A 15,457-nucleotide genomic window follows, 5' to 3' on the forward strand; every position below is an offset into this window, starting at 1 on the left:
GGATGACAAAATACCAAGCAACCCGTGTAAGAAAGTTGTGTAAGCCTTATACAAATGACTAGTGTTGATAATCTAGTAAATATTAATGTGAAACTATACAGCTTGTGTATGCCATTATACTATAAGGATCATTAATACAGCTAGATGAGTATTCCCTTCCCGGTTCACGTCAAATAGAAAATGTATCCTTATATTATATTCTATTTTGGCCAACATTTGGAAAGTAATATGGGCCTTGACAGTCATTGCAAGTCTGTAATGCATTGATGAAATTGGCTAGCAGTCTACAGCCCCTGTAAATTCCATATACAGAATAGATTATGGGCCAAAGTAAACAAAGCACAACAATTTTGCACAGGTAACCGAATTTCATAATCCCTCCTCAATACACATGTTCAAGGAACACAGGGTTGTTACCTTAACTGTTTAGTGGGACCCTTCTACATTTCTGTAATTCTTAGCTGCAGTCATGGTTGCCCAATAGAGATTAAATCAAACCATAACCCATCTGAATGTTGGTAGTGTCAAAAAGGAGAACAAAATAAGTCAGTCACATCAGGACAACCATTTCCTCAACATTATGCTGCTTTCAGATGAGATTTTAAGGTCAGACCCTGATTCAAACAATGTCACTTAGTTTACCGATGTCTGCTACATCTACAAATTGTCAACTGCTGCACTCCGTAACCTCACCCACACCACAGAATTCTGTCTACACTTTATATTGACTGAGCAGCTAATCAGTGCTGGTGGTGTGGATGGACCTGATGTCACGGCACCTAGGCCAGACAGTGGTAATCTTTTGCTGATGAACTCATTAGGCTGTGCACCGTTTCAATATGATAAATGACATCCTTCAGCTTCTTAACCCTTATATGATGCAGTCCTCAGATTACATAGCAAAAGCCTGCTGAGAAGGCTTCCTAGTGTGCAACCCTTGGAAGAAAAATAAAAGCCTTTATGGTCAACCTAGACTGCAAGGAATTGGCCTTGTATCAGATTTACATGGAGGAATGTTTAGACTGTAGACCCAACTTTGGCCAAGTGATTGGATTGCTGCAGAAGTGTGTGAATGTCATACATTCCTAGGTGTACTTTTACCAATTTCAGAAAGTTGCTTTGACTTTATTCACCATCATTTTAGATGGTCACCAAGCCTACAGCAAAACCAAATTTTGATTGTGCTTTAGATCAGGTCCTATTGTATGTATAGGGGAGAGCTCCAGCTTTTTTTTGCAGCTGCTTTGTCTTGTAGGGAGATCAGCACAATATAACCTAGGTGTGAAACCTACAAAGTCCCTTCAAAATAAAACCTAAAAACTTAGCACTGAGTCTAATCATTGAAATACATAGCTGTGTTCCAGAGGGATTGCTGTGCTATATATAATATATATATATATATATATATATATATATATATATATATATATATATATATATATATATATATATATATATATATATATATATATATATATATATATATATATATATATATATATATATATATATATATATATATATATATATATATATATATATATATATATATATATATATATATATATATATTTATATATATATATATATATATATATATTTAGGAAAAACAAAAACCCACAACCGTGCTATATCAGTACTTTAATCATGCTGAAAGTCAAGGGTACAGAGGGACGTGTGCACTTTAGGATTAATCCACATTATCCAAATTTTACAAACAGAATTATTTTACAAGTTCACAAGATCGTACTCAAGCTACTTTTATTGGCACCATGTAGTGGTAGGTTGGCACATTGGTATGTTGGTAAACAACTGGCAGTGCTCCAGCTAAAGCTCTATGCTTGTAAACCATGGTGTTAATGAATGCACTCAGCAATAAGGCAACCAGTGAGTATCTGGGAAGAGTTCCTTAAATACCAGCAGCAGGAAGTACAGATTGCTTGCAAAGGCTTTTGGGGTTTGGCACGGAAGTGATAATTATGAGGTCTAGGGTACATAATAGGTGTCAAAGTGGCCTACTTTGAAGCCACCCAGATTCTAGAGCCTGTTATTTTGGGTGTCCATGATTGGCTGAAAAGGTGATTTGCTATAAGGACTGCAAAAGCAAAATATTTTGCAAGAGCCCAGTAAACTAGATAGTCGGGTTAATAGTGTTTAATAGCCAGGCATGTGCTGAAGGGATCTGAGGAGTGTTTGACACCTGAGGTAGCAGATTCCTGCAAACATTTTATAAAGCTGCTTGTTTGAGCTCAGGCTCAAAATAAAAAAGGTCTGAACTCTATGATCAAACTACCCCACAATGCCCAGCAGTGGTTCAATACTTGAAGATCAGATCTTCTGTACAAATAGTCACCCATTTCTAGTTTGGGTCTCCTCCAGCAATTGCCTGCACATATCTTCATTTGGATTAAGGTTATAGACATTGGCACTAGACATTCACACGTTAATATTTACTCTTCCTGCAAGGCATGGCATGTTGGCACTATGAAGGAAACCCAAGACCAACCACATGCCACCATGAAAGGGTTAACCTCCCATAACTTAATCAGTACTTGAATCTCAACCTACTCCTTAAATTTGAGGATACCTCTGCACAGGCATTAAAGTTCACTAAATCAAATGGCTAATCTTTCGAGTAAGATAGTGTTGGCTAAAGGGTCATAAGTTACTAAAGCCCAATACAAGGAGGCAGCTAGTTTGTGCTAGAATCTAGTCTGAGACTAGATCCAGGTTGTGCTCGACAGGACATGCCAGCCTAGTCAATTTATGGCAATTTTGCACATCTGGTAATGGGTATCCTATTGATAAAGAAATAACTCAGGTGCTGGTTTTCAAGCCTTAACTGGCATGTGAAAATGAGTAAATGATGATTTGTTGCCGGAACAAAAATAGAAAGTGGTAATGGCAAGACAAGTAATACATTTATTTCTCAAATGAAAACATAGCGACCACAGGTTGAAGAGTTAAGCAAGTTACAATATGGAGTGAAAAAAATTATAAAAAAAAAAATGGACGGTGGAACCAAAATAAAAAAACCTTTAACCGCCCCTCAGCAAGATCACAACCCAATATCTGGAATGTTACATTGTAAAGGTCTGAAGAGTCCACAGTGAAAAACCATAAACTGCAGCAGATTAAATCAAAGCAGAGTCCATGCAGCTCCGCTCAGGATTCCCTTTGCTAAATCTTTTGCAGTTTACAGATGTGACATTTTTCAGAATGCAGACCCCGGCATATTCTACAGGCATTAAGTTCTAACCTGCCCACTGCCAAATGCAGCAACAGCATCTCATGGCAAGCGAGTGGTTATACGTCATCTTACAATAGGGCTCAGTCAGACACTCAACCCCAAACACACATACATTAGTAGGACACAGTTTTCACAATCTGCAGGGTTTGATGCTCCTTTCTGCAGCTCATCCCTTTAATTCTCTTCCTTCTTTGCTTCTTCCTTTGGCACTTCAGGAACCAAAATGATTTTACCAACATTTTTCTTTTCTTGCATCTGTCTCATAGCATCACCCACCTGTAGGGGGGGGGAAAAAAAAAAGCTTTAGCGTTTGAATAGTTTAGAGCTGTGATTTCCAGTCCACAGGCGCTCTCAATAATACATCATGTTTGCAGGATTTCCTTAGTATCGCAAAGGTGGTGTCTTGAGACCTCCATCACCTGTTCAATGCTAAGGAAATACTGAAAATGGGACCTGTTGACAGCTATGAGGACCGTTTAGGAAACACTGGTCTAGAGAAAGCAGGAGATGCTCCCTATGCTTGGTAGACGTCACATTCTTTCATAACCACCATCCTGCTATAAATCAGGCTTTTGCTCTGCTGCCAAACTGTAGCCTGTACTAGAAGCCAAGATACAAATACAATCCAGTTGTAGAAATGACTGGAGAATGGAAACTTATTTTTTACTTGCACTTCAAATTAAGGACTTTGCGTATGTAAAAAGAGTAATTGTCCTAATACTTTTCATAAATCAATATTACACAAGCATAATAAGCTTTGTCATATATGTTAGATAAATCCATCTTCTCCTGAATGGATCCTCAACTCATGTCAGTGTAAAGTCTCCGGAAAGGGAAAGTGACGCACTAGCTGGTTAAAGTCAGAGTGAGTTCTCCTGGATTGACTTCAGTACACATGAAAACAAGTAGCTTTGTAACATCAGGTTTGATCAGAATTTAACAGCTGCTTTAGTTTTTATTTCAGTAAAACTGAGGTCTTGATATGACACACACACACACACTTTCCAAGATGTAACCTCGTTTTAATAGAAGCACAGTATGTTTACTGGACTGATTTTAATTTAAAAAATTCCAGTCATCTCAGTATTGTGAGTGTACACTGAAAATCGATCTCAAATTTAACCAATTTACCCAAGAATTGAGACTGAAAGCTCCAACCAGGGGGAGAAGCAGATTTCTGACAAGACCTTCCAAATTAAATATTTTCTAAATCAAACGTGTCACTGTAAAATGGCTACTGACTTGTTCCACTGCTGAACAGATGTAGTGCCTGTGATCATGTGCATTAGGAAGTTCTGCCTTCTCCCTTCAAGAGACAGAAGATTTTATCAGTTGTTAGGGTACCGTCACACTTTAGCGACACTCCAGCGATCCCACCAGCGATCTGACCTGGTCAGGATCGCTGGTGCGTTGCTACATTGTCGCTGGTGAGCTGTCAGGCAGATCTCACCAGTGACCAGCCCCCAGCGACATGTGGAAGCGATGCTGCGCTTGGTAAATAAGGTAAATATCAGGTAACCAAGCAAAGCACTTCGCTTGGTTACCCGATGTTTACCATGGTTACAGCTCACCGCAGCTACCAGACGCCGGCTCCCTGCACTCACATCGTTGCTCTCGCTGTCAAACACAGCGATGTGGGCTTCACAGCGGGAGGGCAACGTCCAAAAAATGAACCAGCACTGTAACGAGCAGCGATTTCATAGCAGGGGCCAGATCACTGCTCGGTGTCACACAGCAAGATCGCTAATGGTCACTGGTGCGTCACAAAAACTGACTCAGCAGCTCTCGCTATGTGAGGAGTACCCCTTAGTCTGATTTAATATTGAAGATACCGGGGGTGCTGAGGTGAGAAGAGGCTGCTCACACTGCTGTCACCCCGGTCTGATCTAATCCTGAGATACAGAGGTATGATGCTCACAACCGGTATCATTTATGCCTCCAATCTGCTAGACTATCAACTAGGGGCAGCTTCCTACCCATGAAGTATCTAATAAAAGGCTAACTTTTGGCAGAACTAATCTTAAACATTGAAACCATGCAGTTCAGTTGCTGAATAAGATGTTGCCCATAGAAAATCTTGCAACCCTCCACGTTCAAGGTTTGATTGAAAAGCAGAGCTATTGGGAATGCAGGAATCATCCAGATTCAACATGGAATAAGTGGAAAGGCCTATAGTGTAACAATGTAGCCTGACAACGAACATACTGAAGGCTTGTTCAATATTGATTTAGGTTTAAGAGGCATTATTGGTTCCTTAAAGATTTGTCCTTCCTCTAAAATGCACAATTTACATTACTGCCCAATAGTGCAAGTCATAATGGTAGAAGAAACTAGAACAGAAAGTGATTTTACCTCCATGAATAAAAGAATTAGGCTTTCTAGGCACAGTCTTAATGTTTAGGTATATGCAACGCCACATTAGAAGCCTGCATTAATGGAAGTATTTCAGCATTTTATTGCTAGAGTCCATAGTTTGAGGCTTTCCATCTTTGCAATTATCTCCACAACTAATTTTGATGTGCTGTTCATATAAGCCAAGAACGGATGTTATACATTATCTCTACACATAAGTGTCATTAGTGGAAAGCTAGTGCTTTGTGATTTTAGACATTGACAGTGTGATGGACCACACTACAAGGACTGTGCAGGGGCACCTCCTGTATTTAAGGAACAGTGAGTGCCATTAGAGTACACACACACACACACACACACACAACTTTACAGGTAAAGCATTAATGTGAAGTACGAATTTGCTTGTAAAGTCCCCTACACATGCTTGCAGTCTACACCCACTACACAGTCTAGACTAGAAGAGATATCAATGGGTGAAACCTAGTTAAGGCCTTGTGCACAATGCGTTTTTACGCAGTTTTGCTGCAGAAATTTGAGAAATGTTTGTAATCTTTCTGCAGACATTCCCCAGCAAAACCTATGGGGAGAAAAAAAAAATAAAAATAAAAGCCGGCTCCGCTGTATTTTTACCATCCAGCCGATGTAAGCACACAGCGGAGGCTCGGTATTCAGGCTGGGGAGGGCAAGGGCCATGGTCAATCCCTTAATTACACCCCCTCCAAAACACACAGCTCTGGCGTAATCCATGCAGGTCCCACGACACTTGCATCCAGCCGCAACTTACACTGTACAGAATGCAGCCTCTTAACGAGATTACAGAGGTAATTACAGGTAGTTTCTCACAGTTGGTAATGTGAACATACTACCGACCGGGAGAACTGCAGTGTCCTCACAGGGACTATCCATCCATCCATCAATTTTTTCTTTCAACATGCTTTATTTATATATTCTTGCAGTTTACACCATAAAAAACCACAGGGTCCAACCTGCGGAAAAACCGCAGCAAAAACCGCATGAGTTTTTCCCTGCGGTTTTGTTGCGTTTTTATGCAGATGCTGTAATTTTCAACTCTTAGAAGTTTCAAGCAATTTTGAGAAAATAAATAACTTTTCTAGTACGCACATAGCCTAAGTAATATATGTATACTTTCAGGTTTTATATTGTTGGTGGAAATGTGAGCCAGGAGGCATCCTGTACACAAGATACCAAAAAAACAAACAAACAAAAAACACAAACAAAAAACATTTCCCAACAGTCACTGATTTGGCATGTTTCAGGAGTGCAGCATTGTGTATATTAATGTTAAAACGGCTTCTGGGAGACTGGGTAGAACCAGCTAAAGTTCTCATAGGAGTGAAGTGTCCCCATAGTAAAGACATCTGGATATTGGCTTTAGTTTCCTAAAACAGCTGCCAGATGTCAGCAGGGAGGATGAAGCAATAGAGATAACAGGCTTAAAAATGGAAGTGCAGAAGAGCACGATGCACTTCCTTTGCAGGACTTCAAAGTATAACAATGACAACCTCACATTGAAATTACTGCATGTTAACATGATTTAGTACTATACTTAGACTCGGGCCTGTATTGATCAAGACTGTCAATTTTCTTGCTGGTCTTTATGATTGTTTGTGGGGGGGGAATTTGGCTAGTGGAGTCGCAACTGATCCATGAAGAGTTGCAAATCTCAACTCTGGAGCATTTGACAAGCAGTGTGTACCACACTAGATACATTAATGTACACCTGCCCTTTGAATGGTGTACAATTTCTGGTGTACCACCACAGTTAGTCCATGTATTTGACGAGTTGTGGCATCACGCATGACTATGCCAGAAGTCACAATTTTTTTTGCACAAAGCCCAGTTGCATAAGAATATTATGACTTAAAGCCATTTATACCAGAATACTGGTGAAATTGCTTTGGAGCACTGCCAGACTTAGGGCTGGTTTCTCCAAGGTTTGCTGGATAGACCATGTACAGTTTTTGGTTCAGAACGTTACAGATTGACCCTGTGGAAAGTTTGTAGGAGTAAGCATTACAAGAACATGTTGATAGAAGCCATCACCTCCAAGAAGCCTCTTGGCACCAGGCGTAGCCATATAGTTTTACCTGTACAGTACCATATTACCGAGCAATTCTGGCCTTTAGAAAGGCTACCTGCAAGGTATTTATATGGGATCCTTCAGAAATAAATCCCAAGATTAGAAGGCAGAGGTGAAAGTGCCCTGTTACAGTAAATATAGGTCCAGCCACCTCCAGGTCCACAAGTCACACCACTTGTTTTGTGAATAAAGGGACTGTCACCAGGTTATTACCCCTGGAGAGCAGCATAATTTAGGGCGAACACTCCATCTAGCATTGTGTCACTTGCAGTCGTTTAATACATGATAAAAAAAATCCCTGTTCTATCTGTAGCAGATGTACACCTAACCCTGCCCACACTATTGATTGGCAGCGGTGTACTTGTGCATAGTACACAGCTGCCAATCAGTAGTTGGGAGGCAGGGTTCTAAAGCGCTCCTGATTATGCTCAACTATCTGGCAGCATGTTTACTAGTTCTCTTCTTATTGAAGCAGTGATTTTGTTTAAAGACTACAGGAAGCAGCCCAGAAAGTGACATCACTTGAATCAGTTTTTAAATTATGCTGCTTAGATTGGATTGTATAAGTGACAGATTCTCTTTAAATGATCCTGTCGGCACAGAATGACTGCTCAAAGCAAGTAGAGGTGCACACAAACCGCGTCCCACCTATAGCTCTCCTTTATCAGACCCCTCTGGCATTCAGCCTTGAAGAGCAGAGACAAGTAGGTGGGATGGGAAGATGCACTTCCATGTTGGTGCCACACAGGGTGCACAAAGCTCCTGTAATTATAGTCACTGTGCTGACAGACTCCCTTTAATCCTACTACTAAACACCTAAAAGGACAAGATGGCATGGTATTGTTTAAAGGCCTCAATTGTACTGTACATGGAAATAGCCACTTAAAAGATGCCGAGCCGTTTCAATGGCAGGAAGTGTGGTCCGGGTTACGATTTAACTTTTACTTTGTTGCTCAGTGCCAGAAAAGTGAAATATGGCAGCACATGCACATCTGTTTCCACACCGCTAGAGTGCAAGGAGGTTGAGCTGGGGCTTCATCAGGGAGACTCGGTTTGTGGCTGGCTTTCTGCCATGGCAAGGTTTTAAATAGCCAATCAGGATGGTGTCCAGCTTACCTGCTCAAAGGGATATACACTGTCAATTTTAGGCTTGATCTGGCCCTGCTTATAAAGATCAAGCAGTGTAGCTACGACATCTGAGACCAGCTCGGTTTCCTCATCCAGACGGCCCAGAAGATAGCCACTCACAGACTTGTTTGCTGAAATTAGTTGCATGGCGTTTATGCTGAACTGGTTCCACCAAGATTTGGCAAGCGCCATTATATTCTTCTTTTGTCCAGTCAGTAAGTTTGAAGCCCCTGCAAAAGAAAGTTTGTATACAGTTACCAAATCTCCACAAGCTACATTACTATCACATTTTAAGAGATTCTAGTCGCATTGGCCAAATTTATTACAGTTTCCCCGAAAATAAGACTGTCTTATATTTTTTTTGCCCTGAAAAAAGCATTATGTCTTATTTTCAGGGGGTGTCTTATTCTCGAGGAGACATGGTTGGGGGTAAGTTTACCCCCCACAAAAAGCAGACCGCCCCCCATCCCAGGATCGTCATACTTTCCAGCACAGGGCGTGTATGGCTCCCAGATCCTTCTGTGATCTCCCATCAGGTACTCTGCATGCCTCCCCTGCGTCTGGCTGACATCAGAACACACACACACACACACACTTCCTACCCACCCCACGATCCCAGCAGCTGTGCTGCACACCGTGCTCCTCTGCCTCCTGCCGACACTCACAGATCTGATCGCTTACGTTCACACACAGACAGTATACACTCACACCTGATCGCATACACTCACCCCACTTCTCCCTGTGCCCTCCGGTGGGCAGTCCCAGCAGCTGTGCTGCACGCCGTGCTCCTCTGTCTTCTGCCAACACTCACATCAGAACACACGCACACATCCGATCGCATACACGAACACACACTGACGATATCACACATACGCGCTCACACACTCAACATCCGGAGATACCACATGCTTCCGGCCATGTGATCCTCTGGCAGGTCCTGGAAGGTCACTGCACGCACAGTATCGCCGCCGAGAAGCAAGCGATATCGCTGGATTTTGTGAGTGTGGATGCAATCTGATGAGTGTGAGAGAGAGAGTGTGATCTGATGTGTGTGTGTGAGAGTGAGTGAGTGATCTGATGTGCGTGCGAGTGCATGTGCACGTGTGTTCCGCTGCTGCAGGACCTTGATGCGCTCACCTGCTCCCGGTCGGCGTCTGGTAAGTATGACTGCGGGGTCTTTCTTCTCTTCTGGGGGTGCCCGCTGCCTATAATGAAGTGTCCTGCAGTGTCTAACTTTCACCGCTGCATGACACTTCATTATTGACCGCAGCTATGTCTTATTTTCAGGGGATGTCTTATATTAAAGCTTCCCTGAAAAAACTCCTGGGATGTCTTATTTTCGGGGAAACACTGTAAGTGTTGTGCGCCTCATGAAGGAGCTTGCTGTAGTACAAGGTGCTGAACTCAAGATTCAACTGGAGTGTCTAAAGGCCACTTTGCACACAGAAATCTTTGGCAGATCTGTGGTTTCAGTGAAATCATGGACATTGTTTCATTTGTACACAGCCACAAACCTGGCACTGATTGTCCACAATTTCACTGCAACCACAGATCTGCCGCAGATATCTGTGTAAAGTGGCCTTTAGTGTCCAAGGCCACCAAGAAATTTCAAGTCTATAGAGTCAGTTCATAAGTACTACAAAATATGTCACAGTATAAGACAATTTATACATGTTAAAAAGCTTTCCTATACCTTTTCCCCCTGAAAAACCCAGTGAAAGTTTTAAAGAGGGGTTAACAAGCCACTAAGGCTGCCCGAGGCACAACTTGTGTAGAAAGACTAAGTGAAGTCTGTGTCCCATCCCCTCAAGCATCCAACAAAACCTCCTATTCAAGGAGAAATGCCAGAGCAGGATTCCACAATAGATATTGTGTAGCATATTCAACTATGTGGTGCGCAGTAAGGGGAGGGAGGTTTGCTTCAAGGTTTTACTTGTCTTCATTGTAAGGGGGAGATCACAAGCATTGAGCGAGGCCACCATTGTTAGCTTAGGTCATGCACCACACGTGAGAATGTATAGAGCTGATGCGGGACACTTCACAGATTATACTAGGCTGCCCGGCACATTTAGACCAACCATATAGAACTTTGGTTTATGAACATTGTAGTTTTGAAGTTATTTTGTACATTCAGGGAACACTCACCATAAATGACTAGTCTTCCCATGGGCTTCAATAAGTTGTATCCTTTACAAGTGTCAGATCCTCCTAAGGGGTCTAAGACAATGTCTACACCTGGAAGGGAAAGAAAAAAGGGAAAAAGGGATGGAGAGGGGAGGCACTTTTTTTTAATCATATGGGGTGAAGTATTAACATACCACCTAGTGAATTTATACCCTGCTGATACCTCTAGAGTATGCACCCCATTCTCTACATCTCCAAAGGCCCTTTCCATCACAAGGCACTTAGGGCTCTAGTGAGGTTTCAGGTAGTTTAGTAGTCTAGTGTGTTCTTCCATTTAGTCAAGTTGTTGCAAGTCAAAAACTACTGACCCATGAAAGTCAAACCAACTAATCTGGCCATGTTTTTTTTGCCCTTTGTCACAGCAGTCAATCCCCCACCCACTAACTCATTAGTTTACAACCAGCCCTTGACAGCTAACCATACGCAAAAGTTTACCTTTAGGGGAGATTTTACGAACTTCGTCAACATAGTCACTTGTCCTATAGTCAATCGAGTGAGTAACGCCATTCTCTTTAAGTGCTTCATGCTTGGAAGCAGATGCAGTCCCAAATATTGTGACGTCCTTCACGGTTTTACAGAGCTGAATGGCTGCAGTACCAACTCCACCTGTTGAGGGAAGGGAAAAATTAGATTGCCAAGCACAGTAACAGCAATTAAAGATTGTCCAGGATTACAAAATGGTCTGACCAATACCAGGTACAATGAAGGGAAATTTGTTTTATTTCCTCTTTTAGAGAAACATGACCATTATATAAATTATGAATAAACCCTTTAACTAGATGAGGCCGTAAAAAAAAAAAACAAAACAAAAAAAAAACTTAAATGTTCAGCATGTGCCCATGTTCCACGCTATAAAATGACCAATAAATCCAACTACAGTGGAGTGGGTCATGGTCACCACAACTCCAGGATTATCTTCTGATCACATTATGACAGTGAAGGATTATTCCACATTAGCCTCATTTTCTGTAGCGGCGCTGTCCCAGAGGTCAGTTCTCATAAAAGCTGTTGTTGTACTTTCTGCACAAGAATCGGATTCATGTCATCTGTTCTATAAATTCCTGGAATTCACATTCCCTTGTAAGAGTGGGTGGAAAATGCATACATTGTGCACGAGTAGCAGCAGACAACCATACTTAGCCGATTAGTTATCACATCAGGTTCCTTTACGTGCTGTACTATGGAAAACGCACAGATGTGAGGCGAAGCAGCAAGTGGGAAACGCTTGTAATGTTTGCACAGAACAAGTCGCAGAGTGATCGGTCTGTCATTAAAGACCACACTGAACCGGAGAGGTGTCAATGATCAGGATTTTTGCTGCTTCCAAAACACTAGTACAGTACAAGCAGTGTCTGGAATAGAAACATGACAACTGCTTTAACGCTGCATAAACTGATCTGCAGTGCGGGTTTTCTATCCGCAACATATTACTTTCTCGTGTAGAGACGCTTGAGTCTCCTGCACAGGAAAATGCAGCGAATATAGGAGTCCACCACTACACTGATTGTGGCCATGTACCCCAAAACTGCACAACTAGGTTAAGTACTGAACCCCAGTTTGTTAACAGGCTCACAAAATTCAATATATCATCTTTTTCTCTCTTGCAAGTTTTATCCTTTGTTTAGACACTGTTGCAATAATCTGCTGGATTCCTGGGAGGAGAGCAGTGCATTGTGGGAGATTGTCAGCTCAGCTGATCACATGAATGTCTGGAGAATAAACCCCAGATCTAGAAAAACCAGCAGAAGTTTTAGCCGGTGAGGTAGAAAAGCAGCACAAATATGAACACTATGCACTTATACATGGCTTTTTGTTAAATAACCAAGTTGTTTTCCTATCGCAATATGTAGTAGGTGCAATATTAGCAAGTACTTCCAATTACAAGTTCAGTATAGTTCTGATTAGCTATGTCACTTACCTCATGTGCAGGGCATTCCAGTAACTTAGGTATCCATGGTTATGACCACTTGGTCATAACCATGGATACCCAAGCTGCAAAGCCCTGCACATGAGGTAAGCGACATAGCTAATCAGGAGAACTATACTACATATTGGGATAGGATCTTGGAGACAGGAATAAATCTGTCACTCAACCTGCAGGTGGTCCTGAACATTCCAGAAGGTGGTTTGTTTTCTAGATGAATTCTTGTAGTTCTGCACAGTACCCGTAGGTACAAAGACAAATTTGAACCAGAGCTGTGTATAGATGCTTCCCCGAAGATGGCTAACAACATTGCCAGGATGAAAGGAGGGTATACTGACCTGTGCAGGGCTACAGGAAGAGAAGACTTTCTAAACTGCAAACATTAAATCATGTAACAGAAACAAAGCAATGACACCATGGAACTGTTGAAAATTCAGTGGCCTACTCATCACTATTGTCAATCAGCTTTGCTGAAATAGGTGGAGGCATGCACACTTATGGTCCATTCAAGCAAGGCTACAGAGTCTAGTTCTTAGGATTTCTGGCTTTCCAGCAGTCAGACCCTTTTTATAAAGATCCTTTAAGAAACTTTGATATGCTAATGAGGCCAGCAACTAATCGCAAGGGCATTAGTTCCCTTGGATAGTCGACCCCCTTAAGCTGGTGTCACACATGACGACGACGTCGCTGCTACGTCACCATTTTCTGTGACGTTGCAGCGACGTCCCGTCGCCGTGTGTGACATCCAGCAACGACCTGGCCCCTGCTGTGAGGTCGCCGGTCGTTGCTGAATGTCCAGCTTCATTTTTTGGTCGTCACTCTCCCGCTGTGACACACATCGCTGTGTGTGACAGCGAGAGAGCGACGAAATGAAGCGATCAGGAGCCGGCACTGGCAGCTGCGGTAAGCTGTAACCAGCGTAAACATCGGGTAACCAAGGGAAGACCTTTCCCTGGTTACCCGATGTTTACGCTGGTTACCAGCCTCCGCTCTTGCTGCCAGTGCCGGCTCCTGCACTGTGACATGTGGCTGCAGTATGCATCGGGTAATTAACCCGATGTATACTGTAGCAAGGAGAGCAAGAAGCCAGCGCTAAGCAGTGTGCGCGGCTCGCGGCTCTCTGCACTGACATGTAGCTGCAGCACACATCGGGTTAATTAACCCGATGTGTACTGTACCTAGGAGAGCAAGGAGCCAGCGCTAAGCGCGGCTCCCTGCTCTCTGCACATGTAGCACAGCGACGTTATGATCGCTGCTTCTGCTGTGTTTGACAGCTAAGCAGCGATCATAACAGCGACTTACAAGGTCGCTGTTACGTCACCGAAAATGGTGACGTAACAGCGACGTCGCTGTCGCTTAGTGTGACACCAGCTTTAGCGTGCAAGCATAACAAATGCACAGGGTCAGCAGCATGGTCGTGCTCACCTCTGCTGCCACCATTGCTGGACTTCTGCTCAGTGAGCATGAGCCAAGAGTTTCAGTCATGCGCACTATGAAGCTGGGTGTACACATCCTGGCTTCAGACTGAAGTAGCGCATGACCCAAACTCCAGGATTGTGCACACTGCGCCGAAGTCCAGTTATGGCAATAGAGGTGAACGTGACCATGGCTCTGACGCAGTGCAGGACGAAACAAAGAAATGTGCACAGCCAATCCGAGGAGAGGGGTGCAGCCTCGTGTGGAAGGCAAGAATCAATAGAAGACACTGCATTCATTAGCATGTTAGCATACCCACAGGGACATGCTAATGGGGCCAATTAGCCTAGAGCAGAGGTTCCCAACTCCAGTCCTCAAGGCACACCAACAGTGCATGTTTTCAGGATTTCTTTAGCATTGCATGGGTGTTTGATTCAGCACCTTTGCAGGTGATTAAATCACCACCTGTGCAATACTAAGGAAATCCTGAAAACATGCACTGTTTGTGTGCCTTGAGGACTGGAGTTGGGAACCTCTGGCCTAGAGAACTAACACTTACAACTAGTTGCTGGCCACCTTACCATTTCATATGGAATCTTTAGAAAAAGTAGTCAAGAGAACCCTTTATTTATGCTACAGTTGGGACAGTTAGGCAGGAATTAGCAATATGCACCTAGAAATGCTTGTGGTTCTGGGTGTGTTTTGCACCTGACAGGTTCCCTTTAACATACCTGACAATGACGAGTTGTGAAAAGCTGGAGGGAAAAGAGCACAATAGGGTCTTACCCAGTAACAAGGAATACAAAGGGAATGTGCTCACCTTATTGGGTTGTGCATCATACAACCAGAAGTAAAGCCTGGAACCAGCTGCTGCAGAGTCCACGTGCTGAAGCCAAAGATCACTCGGGAACACTGGAACAGTTACTGCGCTGCTGGAGATACGATACATCTAGAAGTAAAATACGAGGTGGATTAATTCAACGTGTTTCTAAGTGTAACCCCACTTCAGGAAATCCACCAATATGATGAGTAGGTCATAATAGTGGTTTTCCTGATGAAGTGGGGGTTACACTTCGAAACACGTTGAATTAAACCACCTTGT

General features: G+C 42.7%; 1 protein-coding gene across 1 annotated transcript in view; it reads right to left on the reverse strand.

Annotated features, from left to right (window-relative positions):
• Positions 1-2,899: 2,899 nt before the first annotated feature.
• VAT1 (vesicle amine transport 1) overlaps positions 2,900-15,457 on the reverse strand; it is a 47,420-nt gene continuing 34,862 nt past the window's right edge. Inside the window, exons 3-6 of the mRNA XM_075349976.1 lie at positions 11,451-11,621; positions 10,977-11,066; positions 8,820-9,061; positions 2,900-3,526 (exon numbers count right to left, since the gene is read on the reverse strand). Of these exons, the coding sequence (XP_075206091.1) occupies positions 3,425-3,526; positions 8,820-9,061; positions 10,977-11,066; positions 11,451-11,621 (605 nt within the window). The 3' untranslated portion in view covers positions 2,900-3,424. The remainder of the gene's footprint in view (positions 3,527-8,819; positions 9,062-10,976; positions 11,067-11,450; positions 11,622-15,457) is intronic.

This window comes from Anomaloglossus baeobatrachus, chromosome 5 (genome assembly GCF_048569485.1).
Source record: "Anomaloglossus baeobatrachus isolate aAnoBae1 chromosome 5, aAnoBae1.hap1, whole genome shotgun sequence".
Lineage (NCBI taxonomy): Eukaryota > Metazoa > Chordata > Amphibia > Anura > Aromobatidae > Anomaloglossus > Anomaloglossus baeobatrachus.